This window comes from Numenius arquata, chromosome 1 (genome assembly GCF_964106895.1).
Source record: "Numenius arquata chromosome 1, bNumArq3.hap1.1, whole genome shotgun sequence".
In the NCBI taxonomy this organism is placed as follows: domain Eukaryota; kingdom Metazoa; phylum Chordata; class Aves; order Charadriiformes; family Scolopacidae; genus Numenius; species Numenius arquata.
In genome coordinates, this window is record NC_133576.1 from 117,885,353 (window position 1) to 117,910,401 (window position 25,049).

Genomic DNA, 25,049 nt, shown 5'->3' on the forward strand with positions numbered 1-25,049 from the left:
TGTTGGGAATTACCATGGTTCACCAACTGAGGGTTTTGTAAGATTGGCCTGAGGCCTGCCTTTCTCCCTTAGTCTGAATCCCTGTCTCTGGGAGTGTGTTTGGGAGCTGTTGGTGGATGAGACAATTCCTGACACTGTGGGACTTGTTCCTGCAGTTGTAATTACTTTCTCATAGTAGGAGAGTTAGCGTAAGGCCAAGAGGAAGGAATTTAAGCCAGGGTTTATGACTAGTGTCTTGGAAAAGTGAAGAGGATTTTTGATTTTGTAGTTGATGTTCTGGTGACAAAATTGAAACATTGGATTTAATAGCTGACTCAGTTAATTAAGTTTCTTAGCATGTATTTTCCCACATTTTATGCTGGGTTTTAGCTGAAGCTGATGAAGTACCAGTCTCACTCAACCATACTGTAAATTGCATTTAGTAATATTTTTGCTTCCATGTTATTCTCGGCATGCTATTGATGTTAGTGTGCAATGTGTACTGCTGTTCCATTTTTGGTCCTCAAACCAGGACAGGTATACAAGGCGCTCACTATTCATTGGAAAGTTAATGCCTCAGTTCAGCATTGCATCTAATTCAACCAACCTTTCTCCTTTTCCATTATTAATGAAGAAACACTTTAAAACCCTGCTGCCGAAGCTGGGCTTCATGCTATAGTGTGGATATTAGATTGAGGCTTCTTGGAGCTACAGGATGCAGTCTGAGATGGAAGATGATGGTCATCCTTGTAGGCTGTGTCTGTGTGAGCAAGTAACACAGCCTGTAGATTTGCAGAGCAAAGCAGTTGCTGCTGAGAGTCTGATGTCTGCATGACACATCTTACAGGGGAGTTATCCTGGAGTAGCTGTTCCCGTGGACTGAGCGCCCGTCAGGTTTTGGGGTGCCTTGTGTGTGCCCCTTATGTTCTCAGGTTTAGGTTCACCCTGGTGGTATCGGGTTTGTGCACTCCGTGTGCACAGTGAACCAAAACGTGGTAAATGAGAAGAACTGGGACATTGACTTTTAAAGCACCCTCATACTCAGAACAGAAATGCTAATGGGTATTAAACAGTTGAATGTGGGGCTTACAGTAGTGATTTTGGTGCCTGGAGCCAAATCTATTTGTAAAAGCATGGTAGGTTGTTGTCACTGTCAGCTCTGTTACTCTGGCTTAGGTTTCCTGTGGTCTTTGGTTGGAGTGTGGCTTTGTGGAGACATTCAAGGCTTCTTGGTGCTTGTCACATGTTGGACTTCCTCCACTGGAGGCCTGTTTAAGCTGAAGAACATGCCTTGTTACAGCTCCCTCAACACTGCTTTATTTTAGTAGGTGTTTTTCTGTGGATATGAGTTAGGAGTAATCCAGCAGGTCCTACTGAAGCATCCTAGCTGTGAAGAGCATCATAGTATTCAGCTGCCAAATTCTGAATGAGGATGATGGTGCTGGGGTGAGGGTGGGATGGCAGAGTGTGGGCTGAGGAAAATGGCTACACCAGTGGGAGCAACACTCAGAAGAGGAGGGTCAGGGACTGATAATTAGAAAGAACCAGGGCATGAAAACAGTGGTGAACCAGCAAATTGAAACTTCTGTCAAAGTAGGAGATGGGGCCCATTGACTGGAGAAGAGCAAACAGATAAGTGAGTTTATCTATGAGAGACTGGCAGATTGACCTGGCAGTTTGATTTGATACAAAGCACAAGAAAGATGGGTGACTATTGTTTGGGTTTTTTTTTTTTGTTTTTTTTTTTTACTTTTAAGGTTAAGGGAATGATGATAGCTCTCTTTTATCTTGACTTGAGTAAAGCTTTTGATGGGGTGCCACAGGGGAAGTTATTTAAGAAGGTGAGGACTAATAGGAAATGCATGGTGCAAAAGGGACTTTTTAGTGAGAAGTCGGGGATGGGGAGAGGAAAACAGATACTGGTAGAGGAGATACCCACTGGAATTCTTAGTGGTTGCTCTTGGGATGCTCTTTTTGCTGCTTCTGATGGTTCTCTTCATGCAACAAGTAAAAGGGTGCTAATGGGATATACTGCTCCTCAGAGGGTGGTTCAGAAGTGAACAGTTGCAGACAGGACAAGGGACTGCCCCATGTCTTTGGGGTTTGGATCACTTACCTTTGCAAAATGAAGGTTGAGAGGTCATGACCAATCTCTAAAGGTACACTGGGGTAACCATTTGAGCAGGGAGAGGCTATTGCCTATTACAAGAGCATGCAAGTAAACACTGACTACTAAACCATTTTGGCTGGAGGGTAGAAGAGGAGCTTTCCAATAGTGGAGATAAGGCTTCTAGAAATTTTGAAGGGAAGGCCTGATGTTACCCTGTGGTTGCCTGTGATAACTGGGTCTAGACTTGGCAGAGTAAAAAGCAAGACATTTTTTCTATTGCTGTGCTCATGGATTCAGGTAATGCTGTGAGGAAGAGCTCTCTAGCTGCTCTCTAAAGGCAAGGACAATTTTGAAGCAACGTACCTAATTTTTTTCAGAAAGAGGAAGACAGAACTTCCGTAAGTGGGCTGTGTACAAAGACATACATGTCAAAGGGACAGACTCCCTAATGGCACTGGTTCCATGGATGTCTCCGAGGAGCTGACCCCACTGCTGGCCATGCTGGTTTGACTGATTGTAGCTTTTAATGAGTGCTGTTACTGTCAGCATTAGGTGGACGCCTATGCAGATGGTCAAATTTGTAGGCTTTGAGTTGCACAGCAAAATCTTCCCATGTTGTAGCACTGTAAGATACTTGTCTCTCACGGGAAGAGAAACTCCAGAAGGATTTCCTAAGAGATCCCTCCATAGAGAGGAGTTGGCTTTACCCTGCTGCTGATCCCACCACAGAGTCCCAAGCAGGGGAGCTGCACCTGAGCTGCTCACACGCTGAAGCCACTGCACGCTGCTGTTTGACCATGCCAGCAGGTCCATACACAGGAAAAGTGCAGTTGCTGAAATGGGACTGTGGATGGAAATGCTGCCCCACGGTTTCATTAAACCACCCCATTCTGCAGTGCTTCTGTCCTGGGTGGGACAGGGACATTCAGGGAGTCCCACTGTGCTCTCGCTTCAGTTGTTGCAAGTGCAAAATAGCTTAAGCCTTTGCCTCAGCACAACCAAGTTGATTCCGTGACCCGTGAAAACTTGATTCTGTGTGTCCTTTCTCATAAATTATATCCGTTTCAGCCTGCGCAGTTGTAGGCAACAGCAGCCTGTGCTGCTGCCTGTGGCTGGAGCTTAGGGAGGGGAAGTGTCCCGGCGGGTCTGTTTGATGGCAAATGGTGTCACTGACTGCCGCATGTGGCCGCGTTGTGCTCTAGGGAGAGTAGCACATGTGCTGCCTTATTCTGGGATGTAATGCTCACTTCGTAGTTCACCCCCAGACTTACATATATAGGGACATATATATATTTTTTTTTTTATCTGTTTTTTTTTTTTTTTTTTTTTAATTCCTAGACCAAGACAAAACCGCTCTGAAATCTGAAAGACGAGCTTTGCGTTTTTGGCTTGACCCCTTGTCTGTGGACTGGGGTCTGTGGAGCTGGGGTGGGAGCTGGAGTGGAATGCTGCGTCTCTCCTGGGATCACATCAGCTTTGCAGCATGACTGGGAGCAGGAAGCGGAAAATGCTTTGGTTTTCTGTTTTAGTTCCCTGTGCTAAGCCTAGGTAAAATGCTGAAGGAGACATTTTGCCATGTAAAAAGGTGGAAAGTGGGAAGTTTCCACCATGTTGAAATGTAAGAGGGCTGTAGCAGTGTACCTGTGCAGTGATGCTGTTTCAGGGCGTATCCTGGTCCAGTTAATAAAGGCAGCATCTTTCTTGCAGGCACAAAGATGGAGTGTCAGAAAATTATCAATTTTGGAAACCAGCTTCTTCGCCGGAAAAATGTGGACTGCACTCGAGAAGACAGTCGGCTCTCACGATGCCTCAACACGTTTGACTTGGTGGCTCTGGGTGTAGGCAGCACTTTGGGTGCAGGTGTCTACGTACTGGCTGGAGCCGTGGCACGGGAAAACGCAGGACCTGCCATCGTTATCTCCTTCTTGATTGCTGCCTTGGCTTCAGTGCTGGCTGGACTCTGCTATGGAGAATTCGGTGCTCGAGTTCCTAAGACAGGATCAGCTTATCTCTACAGCTACGTGACCGTGGGTGAGCTGTGGGCCTTCATCACAGGGTGGAACTTAATCCTCTCCTATGTTATCGGTAAGTATGGCGGTGTGCTGTGAGACCCTAGCTTTAGTCCAGGATGGCAGCCTAGTTTGTAAGACCACCCTTGTTTGAGTGCATATGTTGCTGTTACAAAATAGTGTACTCTTGCACTCACCAAGGATTTCAGGACTCGACATGGGGTATGCTTTTGGTGGCTCCTCTCAGTCGGCGAGGTGAGTGGTGTGCTGTGGGCTGAGGATTTGTCCTGAAGCTGCATTATTGCTGCTGCGACTTCCTCTGAATCTCCACGTCATCCCTTTGGCATCACCTGGCTGCTGCACGCTTGCCAGGGAGCAAAAGTGTGTCCCCACTGCTGAGAAAGAAGCTGCTGACAGAAGGATGCTTTTACACAGCAGCATCTGTGCTCCTGGCTGATCAAGGATTAATTCCTGGTCCCTTTGAGACCTGTTAAAAGTATCTGGAGATCAGAATTTTGTCTCATGAATGGCTGCAGGATTAAGCTTAGGGGTGATCTGCAGGTTCACAGTCTCTGAAACGTCCAAACTAAATCCCTTATAAGCCCTTGACTCCCACTAGGAAAGGCCTTGGATTAAGCTCGGAGCATACAGTGTACAACTCAGCTGATACATTAGAACTAAGCCACACTTTTCTAATTAAGAATTCATGTCTTTTCAAGCACATATTGGGCACGCTGCTTGTCATCATGTCTGTAATTAAGGCTGCAACCAGCTTGCCAGTTGAGAACGAAGACTTACTAGTTAAAATGAAAACCAATATTATGCTAAATTATTAAAGGGAGGGTTTTTTTTAAAAAAATGCATTTTGTGGGATGTATAAGTGTTACCTTGGAGATTAGTTCCCATGGTGCTGGGGAGGGTAAGATCATATCAAGAACTATACAGTGACGCAGCAGCTGTTTGTCTGAGATTGTGCTAGCTCTGCTCTGTGTGCTACCTGAAACCTTTTCCTCCTCCTCATATTTTTTTTTTTTTATTAAGAAATGAGAGGATGAAAAGACAAAGTCAATTAAACTCATCTCCTTAGGAAATCTGAGTCCTGCGGTTCTTTTATGAATCAGGTTCACTGCAAGGAGGGCATAAAAATAGTTTTAAATAAAAGTAAGCATATAATTTCCTCCAGACTTCTAAAATGGACTCTTCTTAGCTACACGTAGAAAATTGGAACAGTCTTCTTGGTGATTTATCTTCTGTTCCAGAAAAGTGATAATAAATTGTCTCCTCCATGCTCCTCACCCAGTTAGTTATGTGGCCCTTCCCACTATGATACTGGATCACCAAAATGACTGACATAGCCGTGGAGGCTGTTGCAAACCTGATTCTACAAATGCACGATTAAAAGATTGACAAACTGAACATTACACTCCCAGGATCGGGGCTGAGGCTGGTATTTCTGAGACTTTTTTTTTTTTTTTTTTGTCCTTTCATAATGGCTGTTGAACCATTGCCTCAGGTTTTATTTCAGAGTTGGCTGCTCAGTATATTATCACAAGGCAGACAACTCAGTAAAAAATAAGTAGATATTATCCATGTACGTGTTCAAACACGACTTTATTACTCTTGATTCAGTCCTGTAACAAAAAAAGCATATTTGCAACTGGCTTCCTCATAATTTGGAAGAGTGGCTAAGCAGGAAAAACAACTGGGAGAGGATATGAGTTACAGCAGGTCTCTTCTTTATCTTACCCAGCCTTTCTTCCCGCGCTAATTGCCCCTCTTGTGGGCAAGGGCAACTCCCAGCAGCTTCGGGGGTGTGGAGGAGAAAGATATGTTGGCGGGTACATGCTGCAGTTCAGAGATGGGGGCTGAGAGGGGCAGAAAGCCAGTTTTTTTTAATCAGTCGTGCTGCAGAAGATGCCATACAGTGCCACCAAAACCAGGCAGGGTGGTGGGAGCTTGCATCTGTAAGGGGCTTGGCCAATTTGGTGTTTTCACGCTGAGGTTCTCAGACGTCTGTTCAGAAAGTATTGTGGGGGTGGAAAAAAGAAATCCTGGGGTGCCAGGTTGGGTGGCCTTGTGATTAATTGGCTTGGGGGAGGACTGGTATGGGGTCTTGGAGATGGGTGAGGAGCAAAAAATGGGCATGCAACTGGTCGATCGTGATCTAGACAGAAGGAAGACAGTGTCTGGTGTGAACTTTCTTCTGGGATGATGTGGGTTTGGGGGAACCGTGCCGGACTGGAGGAAGCATTTCGGGAACTGGAAGCTGGTGTGAGCTGGTAATATGATGAGTAACAGCATCCCTGGAGAGTAGCTGCTGTGAGTTTCCTGGGGCAGGCAGTGACCTCCTAAGCCTGTGCCTGTTCCTCCAGAGAGCCTGAACTCAGTGGCAATCCTGGGAGCTGTGTGCTGTGGGCAGGAGCCAGCTCCATCTGGCAAGGTTATGCTGACCCAGAACTAGTAAATCCTCCTGGATGCAAGCCAAATGCCTTTGCACCCTGCTCTCTAGCAACAATAAGATATTATCCAGGTGTCTGTGATGTTGGAAGAGCGTCAGATTCCCACCGCTCCCCCACTGCTGTTGGTTACAGAGAGTTTGGGATAAATGGCTGATAGTTACATGGAACTGGCATCTAATATAACAAATACAGGAGCTGGTTGTTCCTGTCCTAGAACATGAAATATTAGAGCCAGGACAAAAAAAAAAAAGCACTAAAGAAATAATCTCTTCCCTCAAATTGTGCCAAAGTTAAGCTGAAAAATTGTAATCTGGTATCCAGTAACTTTTGGAGTTCTTCAAGATTAAATTGATGGCACCAATGTCCCACCTCTTTAAAAGCATTCACGCTCTGTGCTTTGCTGTCTCAGCAAACAGAAGAGTCTCCAAACAGGTCTGTTGTGCAGCTTATTTTTATATTGTTGGGAAGCTGGGTTGGGGCAGTGAGTGTTCCTGGCTTTGCTGCGGCTGCTGCCACTGCTGCTGCAGCAGGTTTAGCTGCTGGGACATTGTTTGACGCAGCTGCGGGTGCTGGGGCTGGGACCTGAACGCCCGCCCGCAGGTGAGTGGGTCGGGACAAGCTGTTCTGGGTAGAAGGGGGCCCTGACAGTATCCTCTGAGGAACTGCTCTGCAAACTGGAATGAAACCACCCCCCCCTTTTTTTTTTTTTTTAGCCAGGTAATTATGTACAGTACTAATTATATCATGCAATTACATGGTGTTATATATAGTGTACTATATAAGACATCAGTAGTATAACGATAGCCACTTTAATGCAGGAGAGGGAGAAGTTGACTGTTACCCAAGCCTACTTATTTTACACATTATTATTACTGAAATAATCTCTGAAGTTACTCCTCTGGCCCAGACGATGTCCCAGAATTGGTTATCCTGAGACCTCAAGTTCAGTCCTCACCCTGGCAAGCTGTGTGTGGCTCAGTGCTCTTGGAAACTGCAGCAAACAGCAGCCCTAGAGGGGGAAGTCTAAGCACTTGCTGCAGGCAGGAGATGTGCTGCGTGCTGGGATCATCACCAGCAACCTGCAACAGGCAGATTTATGCTCAGATAACCTGTAAATTATATCAGGGTCTTTATCCCGCTCAGATGCTCTAGCATCAGAGGTTGGAGCAGACCTGCATGTTGCTGGAGTGCAGAGCTTACAGAGCTGGGTGAGTGTTGTGGTCCAGGCTGTGGTGCTCCAGCATCAGGCTGCCAGGGGCCAGCTACCTTCTGTAAGGTCCCTTTACCTGGGCTGCAGTCATCCAGCTGGGGCTGCCAGGGACTTCTGCTGGTATGAGATGAGACTCAGACCTCTCCGGTAGCAGAAATTACCAGGTTTGGGGGAAGTTTGGTTCTATGATTCTAAGTTGAGGCTGCTGGGGGCATAAGGAAAAGGTCATTCTAGGCTGTATTTTAAGGCAAAGTCGAGATATGCTAAGAAGCCAAACCACTATAGGGATTTTTTTATCTTGTCAGCTGAGCATGAGTCTGGGACCCACCACCTGCGTGTGTTACTATCAAAGCAGATGCCAGGCATGAATACAGGCAGTGGGCTGGATCTGCAGAGGAACAGCTGCTCCCAGCACCTGGGAGGCACATGCAAGGTCGCTTTGAGGTCCTCCATGGCCAAAAGCCATGCAAGGTGCCCCCTCTTTGGAATGTGTGCCAGCCATGAAGGGTGATCTGCGTCCTTTCTGTCCTCTGGCAGGAACCTCGAGTGTGGCCAGAGCCTGGAGTGCGACGTTTGATGAAATCATAGGCCAGCACATTGAAGAATTTTGTAAAAAATACATGACGATGGATGCTCCTGGAGTGCTAGCAAAATACCCAGACATCTTTGCCGTGGTGATAATCATCATCCTAACAGGTAAGACTGTGGAGGGGTTTGTGAGTCTTGGGCCTCCTTCTTCTGTAATGTCATTGTTTACTTTTGGAATAGACACGAAGTCCTGGTTTATTTCAGACAACATATGAAAGACCTTTTCTTTGCTACAAGTGTTGGATTGACCTATATAGCTGCTGTGGAGTTAGCACAGGGCATAGCCTGGTTACAAGGTTTTTAATTAGAGGGGAAAATTCTCGATATTTTTCGAGCCACTTTTAAAACCTTCAATCAAATCTTATATAAGGAAGAAAAGAAAAGATGACTTGTTATCCTCAGTCAGGTATGAAAGTTTAATCCTTCCCTCCACAAATCCTATTACACAAGAATTTCATTCTGTTGCTTTATCAACCTTATTCCCCCTTTGATAATCTGCCAATTTTCAGTTCCTTGAGCCAGGAAAGTGAGAAAAAAGATATGACAGTCAGTAACAACCTCATGTACTACTGTTTGTTTTTTTTTAAATATATATGGGCTTCAGTTTGCAGCAGTGAATGCTCCAGAGAAATAAATGTGTGATAAACAGGTCCTCTTTTTTTTTTTCCTTTCTAGAAATGTGCCATGGCTTTGATCAGAATTTGGAAAAGTTTTGAAAATTTATGAAATTAAAATCCTTCTGAACTTTCACATCTACTCCAACTAGATCTTGCAAAGCATTGCCAAATTTAGACAAATTAAAAAAAATAGTATGATTCTGTGTGGTTTCCAGAATGCAGAAGCTGTAGTGTCACCCCAACAAGGTTATCCCAACATTTCCCACTCCGATCAGAACAGCTGTCTCATGGCGTGAGCTGGGCTCACGGAGACAGGCTTCATAAGCAATGGATGTTTTGGCATCTGGGTTTGCATTTGGATCTAGCACTATATCAGGGACTGCTGAAGTCAATAGCAGCCCTCCGTTTTCAGGATTACATCTGAATGGGAGAGAAGGTTTTCCTTGTTGTTCATCTGCATATAATCTAGTTTCAGATTAGAATCTGGTCTTTCATCTCAGAAACAATTTACATAATTTAGAACTCCTCACTGTAGCACTACCAACATGTAAAATGGTGCAGATTACCGATAGCTTTATTCCCCTGCATGGAGCAAATTCCCTGGATAAAAAATGCAAACCATTCTTTTCTACAAAAAGCTGCTGAATGAGCAGCTTTAGTCCCAAATACCAGCACTACAAGTTTTTTTCTGCTTGCACTGTCTTGAGTTTCAGATTTCTACCTTATAAATTTTCCTGGACAGATATGCAGTTTTCTCCAACGTTTCCCTGATATAGCTGTTCTAGCTTATTTCCTATTTTTAAAGAAGGAAAAGTGAGTGCACAGGGTGCTCCCCTCTCCTTGAAGTGCCGTGGAGTAGCAATAAGGACATTCTGTTGTGCTTCCCTTGTCCTTCAGGCCCGTGTGAAGTTTTTTACCCTCTCCATCAGCTGCCTTCTTAGATTTGGGTTAAAGGTTTGGGTTCTTGAAAATTAGGCACCTAAAGGGCAAACACAAGTTGCCAGAGCTTGTTGTTCTGAGAAGCCGAGCTATGCCTCAGCGACATGCTGGTTGCCAAAGCCTGTAAGTGTGCTCTTCTCCTGATGGATGCTCTTAAGACCACAGGCTGAAATCCTGCTCTTTCTGAACTCTCTAGCAAAGCTCCTGCTGATTGAAATGGGAGCAGGATTCCCAAGATGCCACCTTTTCCTGTGTCTTCAGCACTAGAAGTAGCTGTCCTTCTGGATTCAGTCTCTGCTCATATTTTCCCGTGCTTCTGAGGAAGGTTGAATGTTGTTCTTAACTTCTGCATGTAACCAAGACCTCTAAGACAATGTTCCTTCATGAAAAAACACCTAGGGTGCTTTCTCCAGATCGCCGGGTGGAGTTTGAGTCTGTGTCTAGGTGGCACAGCGTTGCACCCTGAGGTGACCAGAGCTGGCCTTGAAAGTGCTGGAAGCAGCTTATTTGTGTTAGCAAAACACTTTACCAGGGGCACGTGCCCAATGGGCATGCTGGCCGCGAAAGTGATATCTGGGCTGGAGTCCTCGTCCTCCTTCTGGGTGAGTTCATCCTGACCTACCTGAGCCATTTGGTTTTGTGGAAAAATGAGGTGTGGTAAGTTGGGCAGAGCACAGCATGAACGGAGCTGGGATACCTCTGCAGGCCCCCAGCGCTTGCTGCTGGTGACAAGATACTTGACTGCCTATTTGTCGGTTTTTTTTTCCCCAGGGCTTTTAATTTTTGGTGTGAAGGAATCTGCCCTGGTGAACAAAGTCTTCACCTGCATCAACATTCTTGTCCTTGGCTTCGTCATGGTCTCCGGCTTTGTGAAGGGGTCTATTAAAAACTGGCAGCTGACCGAACAGGACATTTACAACACCACCCTCAGCATTTATGGAGCCAAGTAGGTTGGATCTTTTCTTCTCACCTCTGAAATTGATGCATTTTCAATGGCAAGTTTAAAGGTGGGTTTTGTGGAGTGATTTAGAAAACCAGTGAATGAGGTGGCTCCCTCCTTTGCCAAATGCCTTGGAGGCAAAGCTGGTTTCGGTGGGCATTTGCTTGAGAGCAGGCTGGGCTGTTGGGCTGAAACTGATAGGAGGTAAGCTCTGTCAGCGTGGGCCCTGCTGCAGAACTGATCATTTCCAGCCTCATGACCAATATGGCATCCAAATTTGAGAGAAAAGAGCTTTTTAGACAACTTCCTACTCAAGGCCGCACCAGGCTGGCTCTGATGTCTGTATGAAGCCATGACCAAGTGTAGCTCTCTAGTTTCTTTGGACACTCGGGCAATATCCTCGAGGCACAGTTGCACCTTTTGGAGACCTTGTCCCAAACATTTCAGTAAAATGAAGGCAAGTTGCAGATTATGTTAAAGCATTGCAGCAAGCATATCACAAATCCATTTTTAATGACATTTTGCTACTTGGCCCAAATCCTTTCTTCCTGTACAAGATGAAAATAAAGAAGCCTACAAGGGTTGCCAGTGATACAAGGCTGTTCATTTTGTAGTTGAGATTGTACAACACAGAATGAGGGCCTTTAAGTATCTCTACATACACCAACTCAGTCCTGGCTTGCTGTGTAAACTCTTTGTGCTGGCCTGCAAGGAAGCACAGTTTGGCAAAAGCTGGAGAGATTCATAAATGCTGCACAGGTCAAGTTCGGCTTACATACAAGCCATTTACTGCGAACAAATTGCTTCTATAGGAAGGGTCCCGCCTCCTTCCCTACTGCTATTCCCATGCAAGGAGCAATTAGTGCAGTATCTTCAAAGTGTAACTGTAGCTCTTCAACCCATAGCACTGACTTATTTTTGTAAAATCTGTCTGGGGTTTACTTTATCATTATTTCCAAAGTAATCCACGTTTGGGTTGTGCTGTTTCTGCAAACAGGCCAGTTTTCATCTAAATCTCAACAGAGCTTCTATGAGAGAGTTCAGATGCTTCACCTGATAAGATTTGCAGATTTGGGATTTACTTAATTTAATTGCCTTAATTAATCTTTACAGAGGCTTCTCCCTGAATAAATGACCTAAGTCACTTGCACTGAAGGGTATGTTGTACATGACTCAACACAGGTACATGGACCTGAGGTCCAGATCCAGAGTGCACTTGGATCAGTATGTGTCTGTCTGTTGACTTTAACGAACTCTGGATGAGGCTCACCAAAGCATTTGGTGCATCAGGGCTGCCGGCTCCTTTCCTCTCTCAGGATCACAAGCACGGTTTGGGTATGAGCTTGGCACAGGGAATTTTGAAGTTGAGAATGGAGGATTGGGCCGATTTTAGACAGTCATGGTACCCTGCATTGCTCTCTGATATCTAGTCACCTACACTTTATCTGAGCCCATCTTAGGTGAAAAGTGGATGGTGTACGTGTTTCTCAGTCTTCAGCTTTCAGAATTATATATTAAGCTTTTTCAAAAGCTTATGTTTAAATGAATACATGTATCTACACATATGCAGTAATACTAGGAGAGGAATTTTAACATTCATGCTATTTTTTCCCTGTATTAGCCAAGACATTTTTGTCCGCCCTGAAAAACAGGTGGTGGGAACAAACCACGAGCCATTTTTATTCCGTGCATTCCCCAGGCTGTTGCGGGTCAGTCCAAAGCTCAGCAGTGGGTAGGGCTTAGCATTTTGCCTGGTATTTGTATGCAAGCGTGCGAAAGGGAGGGCGTGTCCCTTCAAACTCCAGTTTGGGATTTTGTCATGAACTATATTAATAGTTTTGTTACTCCCACCTGGGTGGGATGGCTTCTAATCCAGTGCCGTGTTTTTCAGTCAGTCAGACGAAGAGCTCTATGGTGTTGGAGGGTTTATGCCCTATGGATGGAAAGGTGTCCTCTCAGGGGCAGCCACGTGTTTTTATGCTTTCGTGGGATTTGACTGTATTGCTACTACAGGTAAGAGGGAAGATGTCTTCATTCCGCTTATGGACTTGGTTGCTGGTAAATTGGCTTTCCGTAATGTTGCACAGCACAGATAATGGGTAATTCAGGATACTGCATTCATCATCCCTCTGAATCTCAGCCCAAAATAGGCTTTTGGCTCAGCTGCTCCTGACAGTCGAAGTGTCAAGTATGTCCAAGTCCCTGGGTGCCTGAGTGTCGACTTCTAGCTGCTGTGGCAGGCAGCTAGACTGTATAACCCACAAAACAAGCTTTCTCCCTTCTTCTTTGCTTGCAGGGCCCAATCTCATGGATGGTTACTGATGACACTAACCAGGTCAGACTCCGCAGAAAACATGTCCAACTGTACTAGTTAGGCAAACAAGGAAGGCTCAGGTTCAGATGTCTTGTATTGACTGGTGAAGTTTGAGCCCCTTATTCTAGATGATGCTTTAATGAACAGGTTATTCTGGAGTAGGGTTCTTCAGTGCCTTCAGCTGAAGAAGCTCCACTGGCTTGGAGCATTTAAAGAGCCAGAGAAAGAGGGAGCCTCTGGGAAATCATCTGTAGCCTAAATCCACGTCTGAAAATCGGGGAGAGTTTTTATCTCCAAAGGTTCAGAGGTCTCCTTCTGGGAGAGAAACCATCAGCATTGTCATGTTTCTCCTGGCTAAGAGAAATCTCAGTTCCCTGGAGAAAGGAAGGATTATGCTTAATTTTGCATTTGGCAAGAACTGAGTTGCTTCAAAGCTGGACCAGAGGGAGGAGATTGTCACAAAGACAGATAAAGCAGTACTGCCTCTTGTTCCAAGGAGTTCAGAAAGTGCTGGATCCATTAATCTAGCCAGCCCTAGGGCCTCTCCTTGGAGGCGAAACACAATTATCTGCCTTTGACTTATAGGTGTATGGTTTTCTGCTTATCGGTTCATCCTCCTGAAATGCCAAACTTCAGGATCTCTTGCTTTCAGAACATAGCAGCTTTGTAGGACAGGGAGGGCTCAAAGCTGTTTCTTAATTAATCAGTGCCTGAATTTTGAGGATTTTTTTATTTTTTTACACATTCATCCCAACTTGGTTGTCAAAATTTTTCCATAAAAGCTAGAGGGAGTCCTTTTTTAAGAGGGATTTCCAAAGATCCTTATGATTTCCAGGTGCTGTGCAAAATCTGCCCACGAAGCCTTTGAGAGCCCCAGCCAGCATGCCCTAGGCTGGGATAAAGTTCCTGCTCATCGTTTAGCTGATATTTCAATTTGTTTCTTCTAGGTGAGGAGGTAAAAAACCCTCAGAAGGCCATTCCTATTGGCATTGTGGCATCTCTGCTCATCTGCTTCGTGGCTTATTTTGGTGTGTCAGCTGCCCTGACGCTTATGATGCCTTACTACCAGCTGGATACCAACAGCCCTTTACCCAACGCCTTTAAATATGTGGGTTGGGATGGAGCCAATTATGCAGTGGCTGTCGGTTCCTTGTGTGCGCTTTCTACCAGGTGAGGCACTGCTCTTCCTTTGTGCATCTCTCAAAGCAAACGCATATCTTATCTCCAGCTCCTTTAAGAAATGGTGCATGTCAGGGCTTTGCCTTCAGTGTGTTCCCCTGGGTCAAGGAAGCCAAGACCAGGGATGAAATTCAGAGCTATTCAGGATTTCACCCTGTGATAGATTTCAGAGTATATGACCAGTATCACTTCAGAAACTCCCATCGTAGCAGCAGACCCAGCAGGCACATCTCTGGAATATAATTCTGGATTGAGTGACTAAGTCATGGAGGCAATCCTGCAGTGCAAGCACAGTTTGCCTACGAGACATCCTGGCCTGCTGGGTGGAGAGCAGACTTGTTGTCAGGTAGTGCAGGGTGCGTCTTCTGGAGCATATGGGGCTTATCATATCCAGAGCCATCTGTCTGCAGGTTACCTGCAGGACAGCCATCTGGTTGGGAGATGGGGTGGTCTTGGAGGCAGAATGTGTTGTCATCTCCTGCACTCTGGAGGCCTGTTGTTTCAGATCAACTTAGACATATTCAATTAGGGGAGCAACTCATAGAGGCTGAAAGAAGTTACAGCTCTTTTGCTACCTGGAAGTCAGGCTGTTTTCATGCCCCATGGCTAAGTTTAGGTATCCAAAATCTTAGAGCTGCTCCTCAGTTGACAGCTCTCAGTAACATGGGTGTGCAGAGGGAGCCCTTGAAGGAGAACCTGAAGTGAGTGAGAGCCACGTGTTCTGTGTTTGTACTGCCGTAAACTTGCTGTTGTTTGTGTGCCTGTGCTCAGTAGGAGGTGGAATAAGTAGATTATTTCCCCCTTTTGTGTCCTTAGTCTCCTTGGCTCCATGTTTCCGATGCCTCGAATAATTTATGCTATGGCAGAAGATGGACTTCTCTTTAAATTTTTGGCTAAAGTCAACGAGAAGAGAAAAACTCCAATAATTGCAACAGTGACATCAGGGGCCATTGCAGGTAAGATCCAAAGACTTGCACGAGTGTGTGGAAAGGAGGCATAAGCTCATCCTAGGGGTAGATAAGTCTGCCTGACTCCAGCCCACTGATTAATCGGATGTATTGCACAGCATGACATCCCAGAGGGTGCCCTGGGTTTCTGGGCCATGCTCCGGAGGGGCTGTGTGAGCGTGAGTAGCTTGCTGTGTGCCTGTCCCTCTTTTCTCAGAGCTCATTGCTGCCATCCTGTCTCATGCCAAGTATTGCCTTCATCCTCTCCCTGGGTGCTCTGCTGGCCTTAAAAGTAATTAACCCCCTGCAAGGTGGCAGCCAGTGGTGCCCCAGCATCCTTGTGGCTGTTGGCCTGGCTTGGCTGAAGATGCCACACTGCCTGGGGGTAGCAGCTCAGCAGAAGGCACCGGAGCAGCCAGAGACAGGCAGATGGCCCCTGTGGCACCAGCATTTGTTAATCAGTTAGTCACAGCTGGCAGCCGTCCTGTTCTCCCCTTCCTTTTTCCGGCCCCCAGGAATATGGGAATTAAACCTCCCAGACGAGAGGCAAAGATGAGAGGCTTACCCTCTTCTTGCAGCCGCGCCCCTTCCTTGTGATGCCTAGCAAAGAGGAGAGCATTGTTGTTTCCTCTTTACCTTCTGCTGTAAATGCAGGATGAGCTGTCGGTACAAGAACGTGCAGCCTTTGGTGGGGAGTTGCTGCTGAGCTGCCACCATGGGCTCTGAGCTCCTGTGAAAGGGCTCAGCTACTGCCACTGATACCCACAGAACCTTCTCACAGCTTGCATCTTCCTCTTCAGGTGGTCTTGGGTCCAGACTGGGGAAAAAAGAGCCAAATAAAGTAAAACAAACAAACAAAAAGTGTGCTTTGCAGTCCCTTCAGGTGTCCTCAGAGTGGTCTGTAGTGCCTAGGACCAAAGCACATGAAGCTGCAGGGGCAGCATTTGGCAGCTGAGCTTAAAGGTTGGGTTGGTTGTGGGGCTCCAGGTGGAGCTTTGAGCCCAGGGATCCCCAAACTCTCACACAACTGGTGGCTTCATCTGAATGTATGACTGTGGCATCTGTCCTCTGTTTACTTGCTTCTCCTTTTGAAGGCCTTTGTATAAAGGCCTGTACAACCAGGGGTTGCCTGGTGAGGGTGTGTAAGCAGGGTAATCCCTAAAGCATGGCAGTCTATACCTTTTTCTGGAAACCCCCGTGACGAGACATGCTAACTCGAGATGTTCTGCTTGATGCCTGGTCCCATCATGTGCACAAGCCTGCTTTTGCCCCAGCTGAGCCGAGACACAGGAGTGTCCTCTGTCTGTCCTCCATGCCCTTCTAGCTACCTCCAGGAGATTACTGTGGCTTTAGGGGTGCTGCAGCTGCACTGGGGGACTCCAGCAGCAAGGCTGTGGTTTAAACACCTGCTCATTGCTGGTAGTTGGGTGAACATACCCATATGAGACAAACAGGCTGGTGTTTACTAGTAGTAAATGGTTCCTCTGGTTCCAGCTAGTGAGGCTGTGCTGGGACAGTCCACAAGGCTTGGGGTGTTCACATGCCAAATCATAGATTCATAGAATGATTTGAGTTGGAAGGGACCTTGAAGATCATGGAGTTCCAACCCCCCTGCCATGGGCAGGTGCACCTCCCACTAGACCAGGTTGCTCAAAGCCCCATCCAGCCTGGCCTTGAACACCTCCAGGGATGGGGCATCCACAGCTTCTCTGGGCAACCTGTTCCGGTGTTTCACCACCCTCACAGTAAAGAATTTCTTCTTAGTATCTAACCTAAATCTCCCCTCTTTCAGTTTAAAACCATTACCCCTCATCCTGTCACTACACTCACTGATAAAGAATCCCTCCCCATCTCTCCTGTGTGCCCTGCCTCTCTCCATCTCAGGACAGATTGAGCTTCCCTGACGAGACCTGAGCAACAGTCATGTGCTGCATTGTCATTAATGCTCCTGTGATGTGCACGTTCTGCCATATTACTGATTTTTCTTGTCTTTTTCACCTTCCTCTCCTCCGACAGCTGTTATGGCCTTTCTCTTCGACTTGAAAGATCTTGTGGATCTCATGTCCATTGGGACCCTCCTGGCTTACTCCTTGGTGGCAGCCTGTGTGTTGGTACTGAGGTATGGATGTAGAAACAGATGCACCACAGATGTGGATGTACCATACAGACAGAAATCCGTACAGCGATATCGGATGCTCTCACAGTTTTCATGAACCCAGTAAAACTGTGTACATCTCCAGCTATAAGCTTTTAAGAACTGGTTTCTTTAAGTTCGGGGGGGATTATGCTAGTTGGATCTGCAAAGGCATTCTCTGAACTTTGTTTAATCCTTGGTCCATGGCACCCCTGCTGGGGTCAACCCTGAACTCTGTGGGAGATATGCCAATGGGTAGGGATGAGAAATGAGTGTTCCTGGATGCGTGTGTTGTCGTCAGTCCTGTTCCCACCAGGGATAGAGTTTCAGGTCGTCTTACTTTTGAAAGTGTGTATATGTCTTTTAGAAGTGCTGAGCTTCCACAGCTTCTCTAACCTAAGCTGAAAATTGAGTATCTTCATTGCTTGGCGCCTCACAGGCAACAGCGCTCAACCCATGAGGACTGTATTTTGAAGATTGTGTTACTGAAAAATACCTTTGTGTTCAATAACTTATTCAAAGTCTGGTGGAGTTTTTTTACCTGCTCGCAGCAAAAGCGCTGAACTAAGACTTGTCTTGCAGCAGGGGCTAGTGCCATTCTGTCATATTGTTGCTCTTTGACTGTGCTGTCCACCCTGCCCCTTGAAAATCCATGATGATTTTCCCTGCCGTTCTTACTTTTCTTCTGATTTCCCAGTCCCCTCTTCTCCATACAGCTGTAAATGGTTTCTTTATTTTTGCAAACTGCTGTACCCACTGTATGGCATTTTCCCCATCGTAGATTTGCAGAGCTGCCAGCCTGTCTTGTAGCAGCCCAGGCACCTGGTTTGGCTGCCCCATTGGCTGCCTAATGAAGTAGCAGCTGAATTGTTTCCAAAGCTGTAAGGTCCTGCCACTAATACCCTGCTGTGGCTGGAGCCAAGGTTTTCACTGCATTTCCAGCGAGACCTGGACAGGCTGGAGAGCTGGGCAAGGAAGAACCTCATGAGGTTCAACAGGGAAAAGTGTAGGGTCCTGCACCTGGGGAAGAAGAATGTTAGGCACCAATACAGGTTAGGTGTGGACCTGCTGGAGTCAAGTTCTGAAGAGAAAGATCTGGGGGTCCTGGTAGACAGAAAAATGACAATGAGCAAGCAGTGTGCTCTTGTGGCCAGGAAAGCCAATGGAATCCTGGGCTGCATAGGGAAGAGTGTGGCTAGTAGGTCGAGGGAAGTCATTCTCCCCCTCTACTCTGCACTGGTGAGGCCACAACTGGAATACTGCATCCAGTTTTGGGCTCCCCAATTCAAGAGGGATAGGGAACTACTGGAAAGAGTCCAGTGAAGGGCAACGAAGATGATTAAGGGATTGGAGCATCTCCCTTATGAAGAAAGGCTGAGAGAGCTGGGACTCTTTAGCCTGGAGAAGAGAAGGCTGAGGGGAGACCTTATCAATGCTTATAAGTATCTGAAGGGTGGGTTGAAGGAGGAGGGAGCCAGACTCTTTTCAGTGGTTGCCAGTGAGAGGACGGGGGCAACGGGCACAAGCTGGAACATAGGAGGTTCCGCTCAAATATGAGAAGAAACTTCTTTATGGTGAGGGTGACAGAGCCCTGGAACAGGCTGCCCAGGGAGGTTGTGGAGTCCCCTTCTTTGGAGATTTTCAAGACCCGCCTGGATGCAGTCCTGAGTAACATGCTCTGACATGCTCTGGGCAATCCTGCTTCAGCAGGGGAGTTGGACTAGATCTTTATGGTCCCTTCCAACTCTAAAAAATTCAGTGAAATTCAGTGAAATTCTCAATTTGCAGTGTTTCACAAATGCCTTCATTGCAAACAGATCCCCACAGGAGTGATTTTTAAGGTGGCTTTCAAAATGGCCCTTTCCTTTAGTCAGGCTTATGGCTGAGAGTCAAGCACAAAACCTTCTGTAAAACAGAGCTGAGGTTGGAAGAGTGTTTTTTTTCTGTATAGATCCACATGGTTGTGCATCAGGACCTGGTTGAATGAAGTGCATGTCCACACATGCAAGAGAAATAATCACCATTTCTTTGTTCACCTCTTCCTTCCCTATATGGCAGCAGACAAACTAGCAGAAGAGATGGGGATGGAGGCAGATGAGGCACCAGGAATGTCACTGTGGGTTGTGATCAGCAGCTGCCGGGGTGTGATATCTGCTGACCTGTTAGCTCAGCCACCTTCATGCCAAAACACAAGAGCTAAACTGCCACAGATAACCTGTCAGCCCGGTTATGACTATCTGTCTGTCCCTCTGCCACTTCTTTCTGTGGCCCTCACTGCTATCACTCAATTATATTTTGGTAACACAGATGATAGGGTGTATGGAAGAGCTCTGTTCGACACTGACATTACAACCAAGCTGTAGATGATAGTAGCTGACCATATTTGCTCATGTGATGACACCGTTATTCTTTGGATTTCCCCCTGAAACAGAAGGGTGTAGACATTATGTGTGCCTGTTCTGGTGCTATAGTGATCTGGGGTGCAGCCATGGCTATCTGTGTGGCATGTAAATGAACAGTACCCTGCACCAAACCAATATGCTCTTTGTTTCGTTTCCCTTTTCCCAGGTATCAGCCAGAGCAGCCTAATTTGGCATACCAGATGGCTAGGACAACAGAGGAGACTGATAACAACGAGTCTGTGAGCACCAGTGAGTCGCAGGCTGGATTTCTGCCAGAGGAAGAGGAGAAATGTTCCCTCAAAGCCATACTGTGTCCCCCAAATTCAGAACCTTCCAAATTCTCTGGCTCGGTGGTGAACATCTCAACCTTCATCATTGGTAAGCACCGGGCAGTGAGCCAGCTCGTAGGTCCTTGTGCTCACTGTGGTGGGAAAGCTCACCTCCTGGCTCTTATGGCCAAGATAACTGAAGATCTACAGATTAAATTTATGTCTTGAAAATAAATCCACAGGTATGGGTGTGTGGAGCTGGGGGATGTATAGGCGGAAGGGCATATCTCTTACACTTCGCTTTTTCATGTGTTGCTGTTTTGTTTGCCGAGCTTTCAGATTCTGCTTTGCTTGCTTGTGGTTTTGGTTTGTTTTTTTTTCCTGTTACTAAGAAAAGAATCAGTAAGTCTTTGGTGTCTGTTTACAGGTTTCCTTATCGTGGGTAGCTGTATCCTCACTACCCTTGAGCCAAGCACTCTGATAAAGGCCCTATGGATTATCGCTGCCATCCTTGTTCTTGTTGTCAGCTTCATTATATGGAAACAGCCTGAAAGCAAAACCAAGCTCTCCTTTAAGGTGAGTGTCCTGAGAGGTGTCGCTAGAAAAGAGCTGCTTGGAAGGTGGTTGGAGAGGGAAGAGTATGTTGGCCTGTATCAGAAGGGGGGACTTAGCCAAATGGACATGCAGAGAATATGGGCATGATGTGAACTTCTCCATGCAGGGCTGCCAATCTTGCTGATGGTTTGAGCTCTCCATCTAGCATGGCTGTAACCTCTCGTAGTCTGTGCTCATTGCATAAAGGGATGTCTAACCAGAGCTCAGCTCAGCCCAGCCTCTGAGTGGGGCTTCCTCTTGGGCCCTAACCTCAAATGTCAGCGTAGGTGCTTTTCTGCAAAGTGCAGCATGGCAGAAGCGCTGTGCCAAGCCTGCTGCCTAGCAGTGCCCTGTGGGCGGAAGCAGATCTGGCACAGAAGGAGGGGCTGAAAGGGTTATGTAGCTGAGAGGTTCGAGGAGGGAATCAAGAGGGGAATGCCACATGCGGTCAGGCCAGAGGTGGAAGTAGGGGACTTTGAAGGAAATGTAAATGGTGCTGGAATCCAGGAGAGGCTGAGAGGGCAGAACCTGCTGCAGAGATGTGGCCAGAAGGGAAGGGCAGGACAGTGCTTTTGAAAGCAGATGGTTATAGGATATGGGAGAGACAGAGACCAGAGGAAAATGGAGTGGTTTTGAAGGGCTGTTTCAGACTGTGGATAGAGAAGGAGAGAGAACCCAAGAAGCAAGCTTGTGTGTGCGGATCAAAGGGTTACTCACTAAAAGGCTCTAAGAAAGTACACTTCCACGTCTCACTTAGTCCCTATGGAGACTAAGAGATGACCTCTCTTTCTAACAGCCTTAAGTATGAAGAACTCTGTCGTTTTCCTGCCCAGTCCAATCACATGATCCTTTCTACATTAAACAAACACTGGAATGTGGAGGTTTTTTTCCCCCAGTATAATCCTACAGTCATGTTTTATCATATTGATTTCAGGCTATTTCCCCAATTTATTAAATTACTTTTGGATTCTAATCCCATCCTCCAAACTGCTCTGATTTTGACTGCTCTTCAATTACAGTTTTTCACTAAATTCTCTAATTTTAATAATTTAACCCAACCAGAGTTGCCCAGTTACCACACTTGTAGTGTTTGCAGCTCATCTTGGGGTTATGGTCTCAGAAGCGGAAACTAAATGTGCAGGAGCAGGAAGCTTTGGAATTGTCATCTAGACTGTATTTTCTGAACTTGCTTCTGAGGAGATCTCTTTGCCTTACACTCAGTATATTTTACTTCTTTTTTCTCCCTCAGCCACTACCCTGTCTGAGAAAAAAAATATTAGATCTGTTCTCTGCTAAATCTGTAATGGCTGTTCCGTGATTTTTCTCCAAAGTCTCTGGGAATTCAAGGCTGAGTGGTTTGTTCCCCAGTTGTTTTTCTGTATTTCTTTTTAATAGGTAATTTGTCTCCCTTCTCTAGTCTTTAGAGACCTTACCAACCTACCCAGAGCTCTCAGAGATGCCTATTAATAGTTCAGAGATCACTTCTGCAATCTCTGGGTACATAACTCACCCCCCTGGGGAAATCTCATTTGTCCCTACTGACTTGAGAAAGCCTAATTTAGAAAAATATTCTTCTTCCGATTTCTAATTTGTCTGTCCATCCCGTTTCTCTAATGATGTGAACAGCTGCTCACCATAAATATTTTTTCTGGTGAAGCTTAAATCAAGAAAGGCTTACAACATTTCATCCTGCTTCTTTTTGTAAATCTCCTTTTTCCTTAGGAGTGAAGTTCGCTTTCCCCTTAGTTTCACCATATTAACAAACTTATTGTTATAATTTGTCCGTTATGATTTTGTCTTTACATGTCTATGCTATTTCTTTATATTCTGATTTTTGCATTTTGGCTTTACTGTCTCGTTCTTCTTTGTTTCTCAGATCATTAAGGCATTCTTGTTACAGCTGCACTTCTCTCATAATATTTTCCTGGGTTTTTTTCTGCTCTGGGACAGTTTACTCTATATTGCTTAATTACCTTGATATCTGCTGGATGAAGTCCTCAGTTCACTTCTCTGGCATTCCCCTAACCTTCTTCTCCTGGGCTTCAGTAGGTGCCTGTCAGGATGCACTCCTTGGTTTTTCCCTCTTCCTCCTTACCCCCACAAGCATTTAGTATTGCTGCTAAAATTTGCCTCTGCCTCCTTCCAGACCCCAAAACAAGGACAACCATTCTTAAAATAGGTGAACATCCCTCTCCCACGGTAGATCAATGTCCTTTGTTTTGGTCTAACCTTGCCTTTTCTCAGCTCTGGCAGCTGAATGGTTGGTAACAGCCGTCATGTCCCCTTTACAAGGGAATGCGAAGTTCTTGCCTGCCCATTGATCTGCCCTGTGGATGTAATGAATGTATTCCTCCTTTTCAGGTACCTCTTTTGCCTCTTCTTCCTGTTGTGAGTATTTTTGTGAACGTTTACCTCATGATGCAGCTAGACATAGGCACATGGATACGGTTTGCAGTCTGGATGCTCATAGGTGAGTTTGAGAGGGTAAAAAATTACATGTGTTCAAAGTTACTAAATTGTGTTAACCATAAATTTATTGTAGCATTCCAGGGAGGGGTTCTTGCACTCTCATCATCCTTCGCTGACCTTGGTGACTTAACTGAAGCCATTTAGGCAGTGTGTCTCAAGCCTTGTTTTAAAATCCAAGGGTCAGGAAGACTTTGTGAGGACAAAACAACAACACGTGAACCATCTTATGGGTCTTGTTGCCAACAAGAAACCATGCAGTGTTTCTTGTTGGTTGGCCTTGAACTGGCAGTCCAGGTGGTGGGGCTTGCGCTTCTGGAGCTGAAGGAGCCAAGCTGCATCCCATGGTGCTCCCAGGAGCCGTGCGGAGAAGGGTGAATTGCCTGAAATGCCCAGGGAGTTTGTTACGATGAAAACAAGTAAGATGAGCATCAGTTTGGGATGTATTTTACTGAGATGGAGGCTGTAGGCACACAAATGTGGAGAGAAAGCTCTGTGCAGAACAGACTGTGATGAACTCACTGAAAAGCATGAGAAGCTTATTCTGTAATCATCATCCCCATTTTGGGGCCTGGATAGATTGCTTTTTAAAGACTGATGCCCATGTTAATGGTGCTTTTTTCTAAAGAAGGCAGTAGCTGTCTGCTAGAAGCCAGCTCTCGGGATGGTTGGACTTATCCCTGGTGTAACCTGTGTCGGTGGGTGTGAGTAGGGGTTTTTCTTCCCTTCCAGAGCTAACGGTGCCCTCTCCCCCTTGGCTTCCGCAGGCTTTATCATCTACTTTGCCTACGGAATATGGCACAGCGTGGAAGCCACCTATGCGGCCTCAGCAGAGGCGGAGAGAAACACGGACGCGGGTTCGGACAGCTGTAAATGACTGTGTGTTTGGCTTACGGGCGACTGGGGAATGGCAGCAGGGAAGGAAGCCTTATGGTGGGGATCCTGCACCAGGCTCCGTCTGGTTAATCAGTAACGCAGGAATAAGGAAGGGTAACGCGGGACTCCCCAGCCCTGTTGCTGCAGCTTACAGTTTGCTTTGTAGCACAGTTAAAAGGGATCACAAGGAAAAAAGCCACACCTCCGGCATACTCCCAGCGACAGTGTCAGCTAATCTGGGGCTATGCGCTTCCCTTCCTCCCTTTTTTCTTTTTTTTTTTTTTTTTTTCCTCTTCCCCCTCCAGTGTGTAGAAAGAAAACTGCTTCTGTGTGCCAGTTAACCTTAAATGCTGCTATGAAACCAGGCCTCACAAAGGTCTTTCTTTCAGTAGCCCCAGGAATTACCTCCCCACAGAGACTCTACCTGATTGTACATGGAGCAGGTTTTGCAGTGCTACTGTCAGGCTTAGACCAGATCCGTCCTTCACCCGTTGTGAGCTGTACCCCACCTGTACGCACAAAAAGAGGCTCTTGCCAAGCACTTGCTTCCACCTGGTTAAGAAAGCACCTGCAAGGCTTGCATTCTTTAAAGTATCAGGTCTCATAGTTCTTCTTGTATTTAACTTTTTTTTTTTTTAACTTCATACTCATATGCTTTAAAGTGCACCGTTGCTGTGAAGTGCTGGGAGGGTTTGTGGGTGCTGCTTGTTGAGTGTCATTTGCCAGCGTGCAGGTAACGCCATCAGATGTTTCTGCTGACGATAGGCTCAGCAGAGGAACTGCCGGCTTTAGCCATAAAATTCTTTGTTGCAAGTACTTGAATGGCTTGAATAGAATGGGTGTCTCCAAAGAGCCGTCCTACCTCTTTGCCTTGGAAATCACCAGTGGTGTGGCTGTGGAAATCACTGGTGGGGTGGGTGGCTAGCGGAAGAGAGCCCAGCTCTAACAACAAGCGGGGCCCTATTTTTCCTCTCCCCACATCAGTTTTGTGTGCTAAACGTGTGGTGTCAGCAAAGG

General features: G+C 46.2%; 1 protein-coding gene across 1 annotated transcript; it reads left to right on the forward strand.

The window, feature by feature from the left end:
- Positions 1-3,804: 3,804 nt before the first annotated feature.
- Positions 3,805-24,033, forward strand: SLC7A1 (solute carrier family 7 member 1). The gene is made up of 11 exons (XM_074168963.1): positions 3,805-4,174; positions 8,305-8,463; positions 10,683-10,857; positions 12,743-12,864; positions 14,113-14,335; positions 15,161-15,300; positions 17,308-17,410; positions 19,994-20,205; positions 20,524-20,672; positions 23,052-23,160; positions 23,924-24,033. The coding sequence occupies exons 1-11, from the start codon at positions 3,805-3,807 to the stop codon at positions 24,031-24,033; spliced, it is 1,872 nt and encodes a 623-aa protein (XP_074025064.1).
- Positions 24,034-25,049: the final 1,016 nt, after the last annotated feature.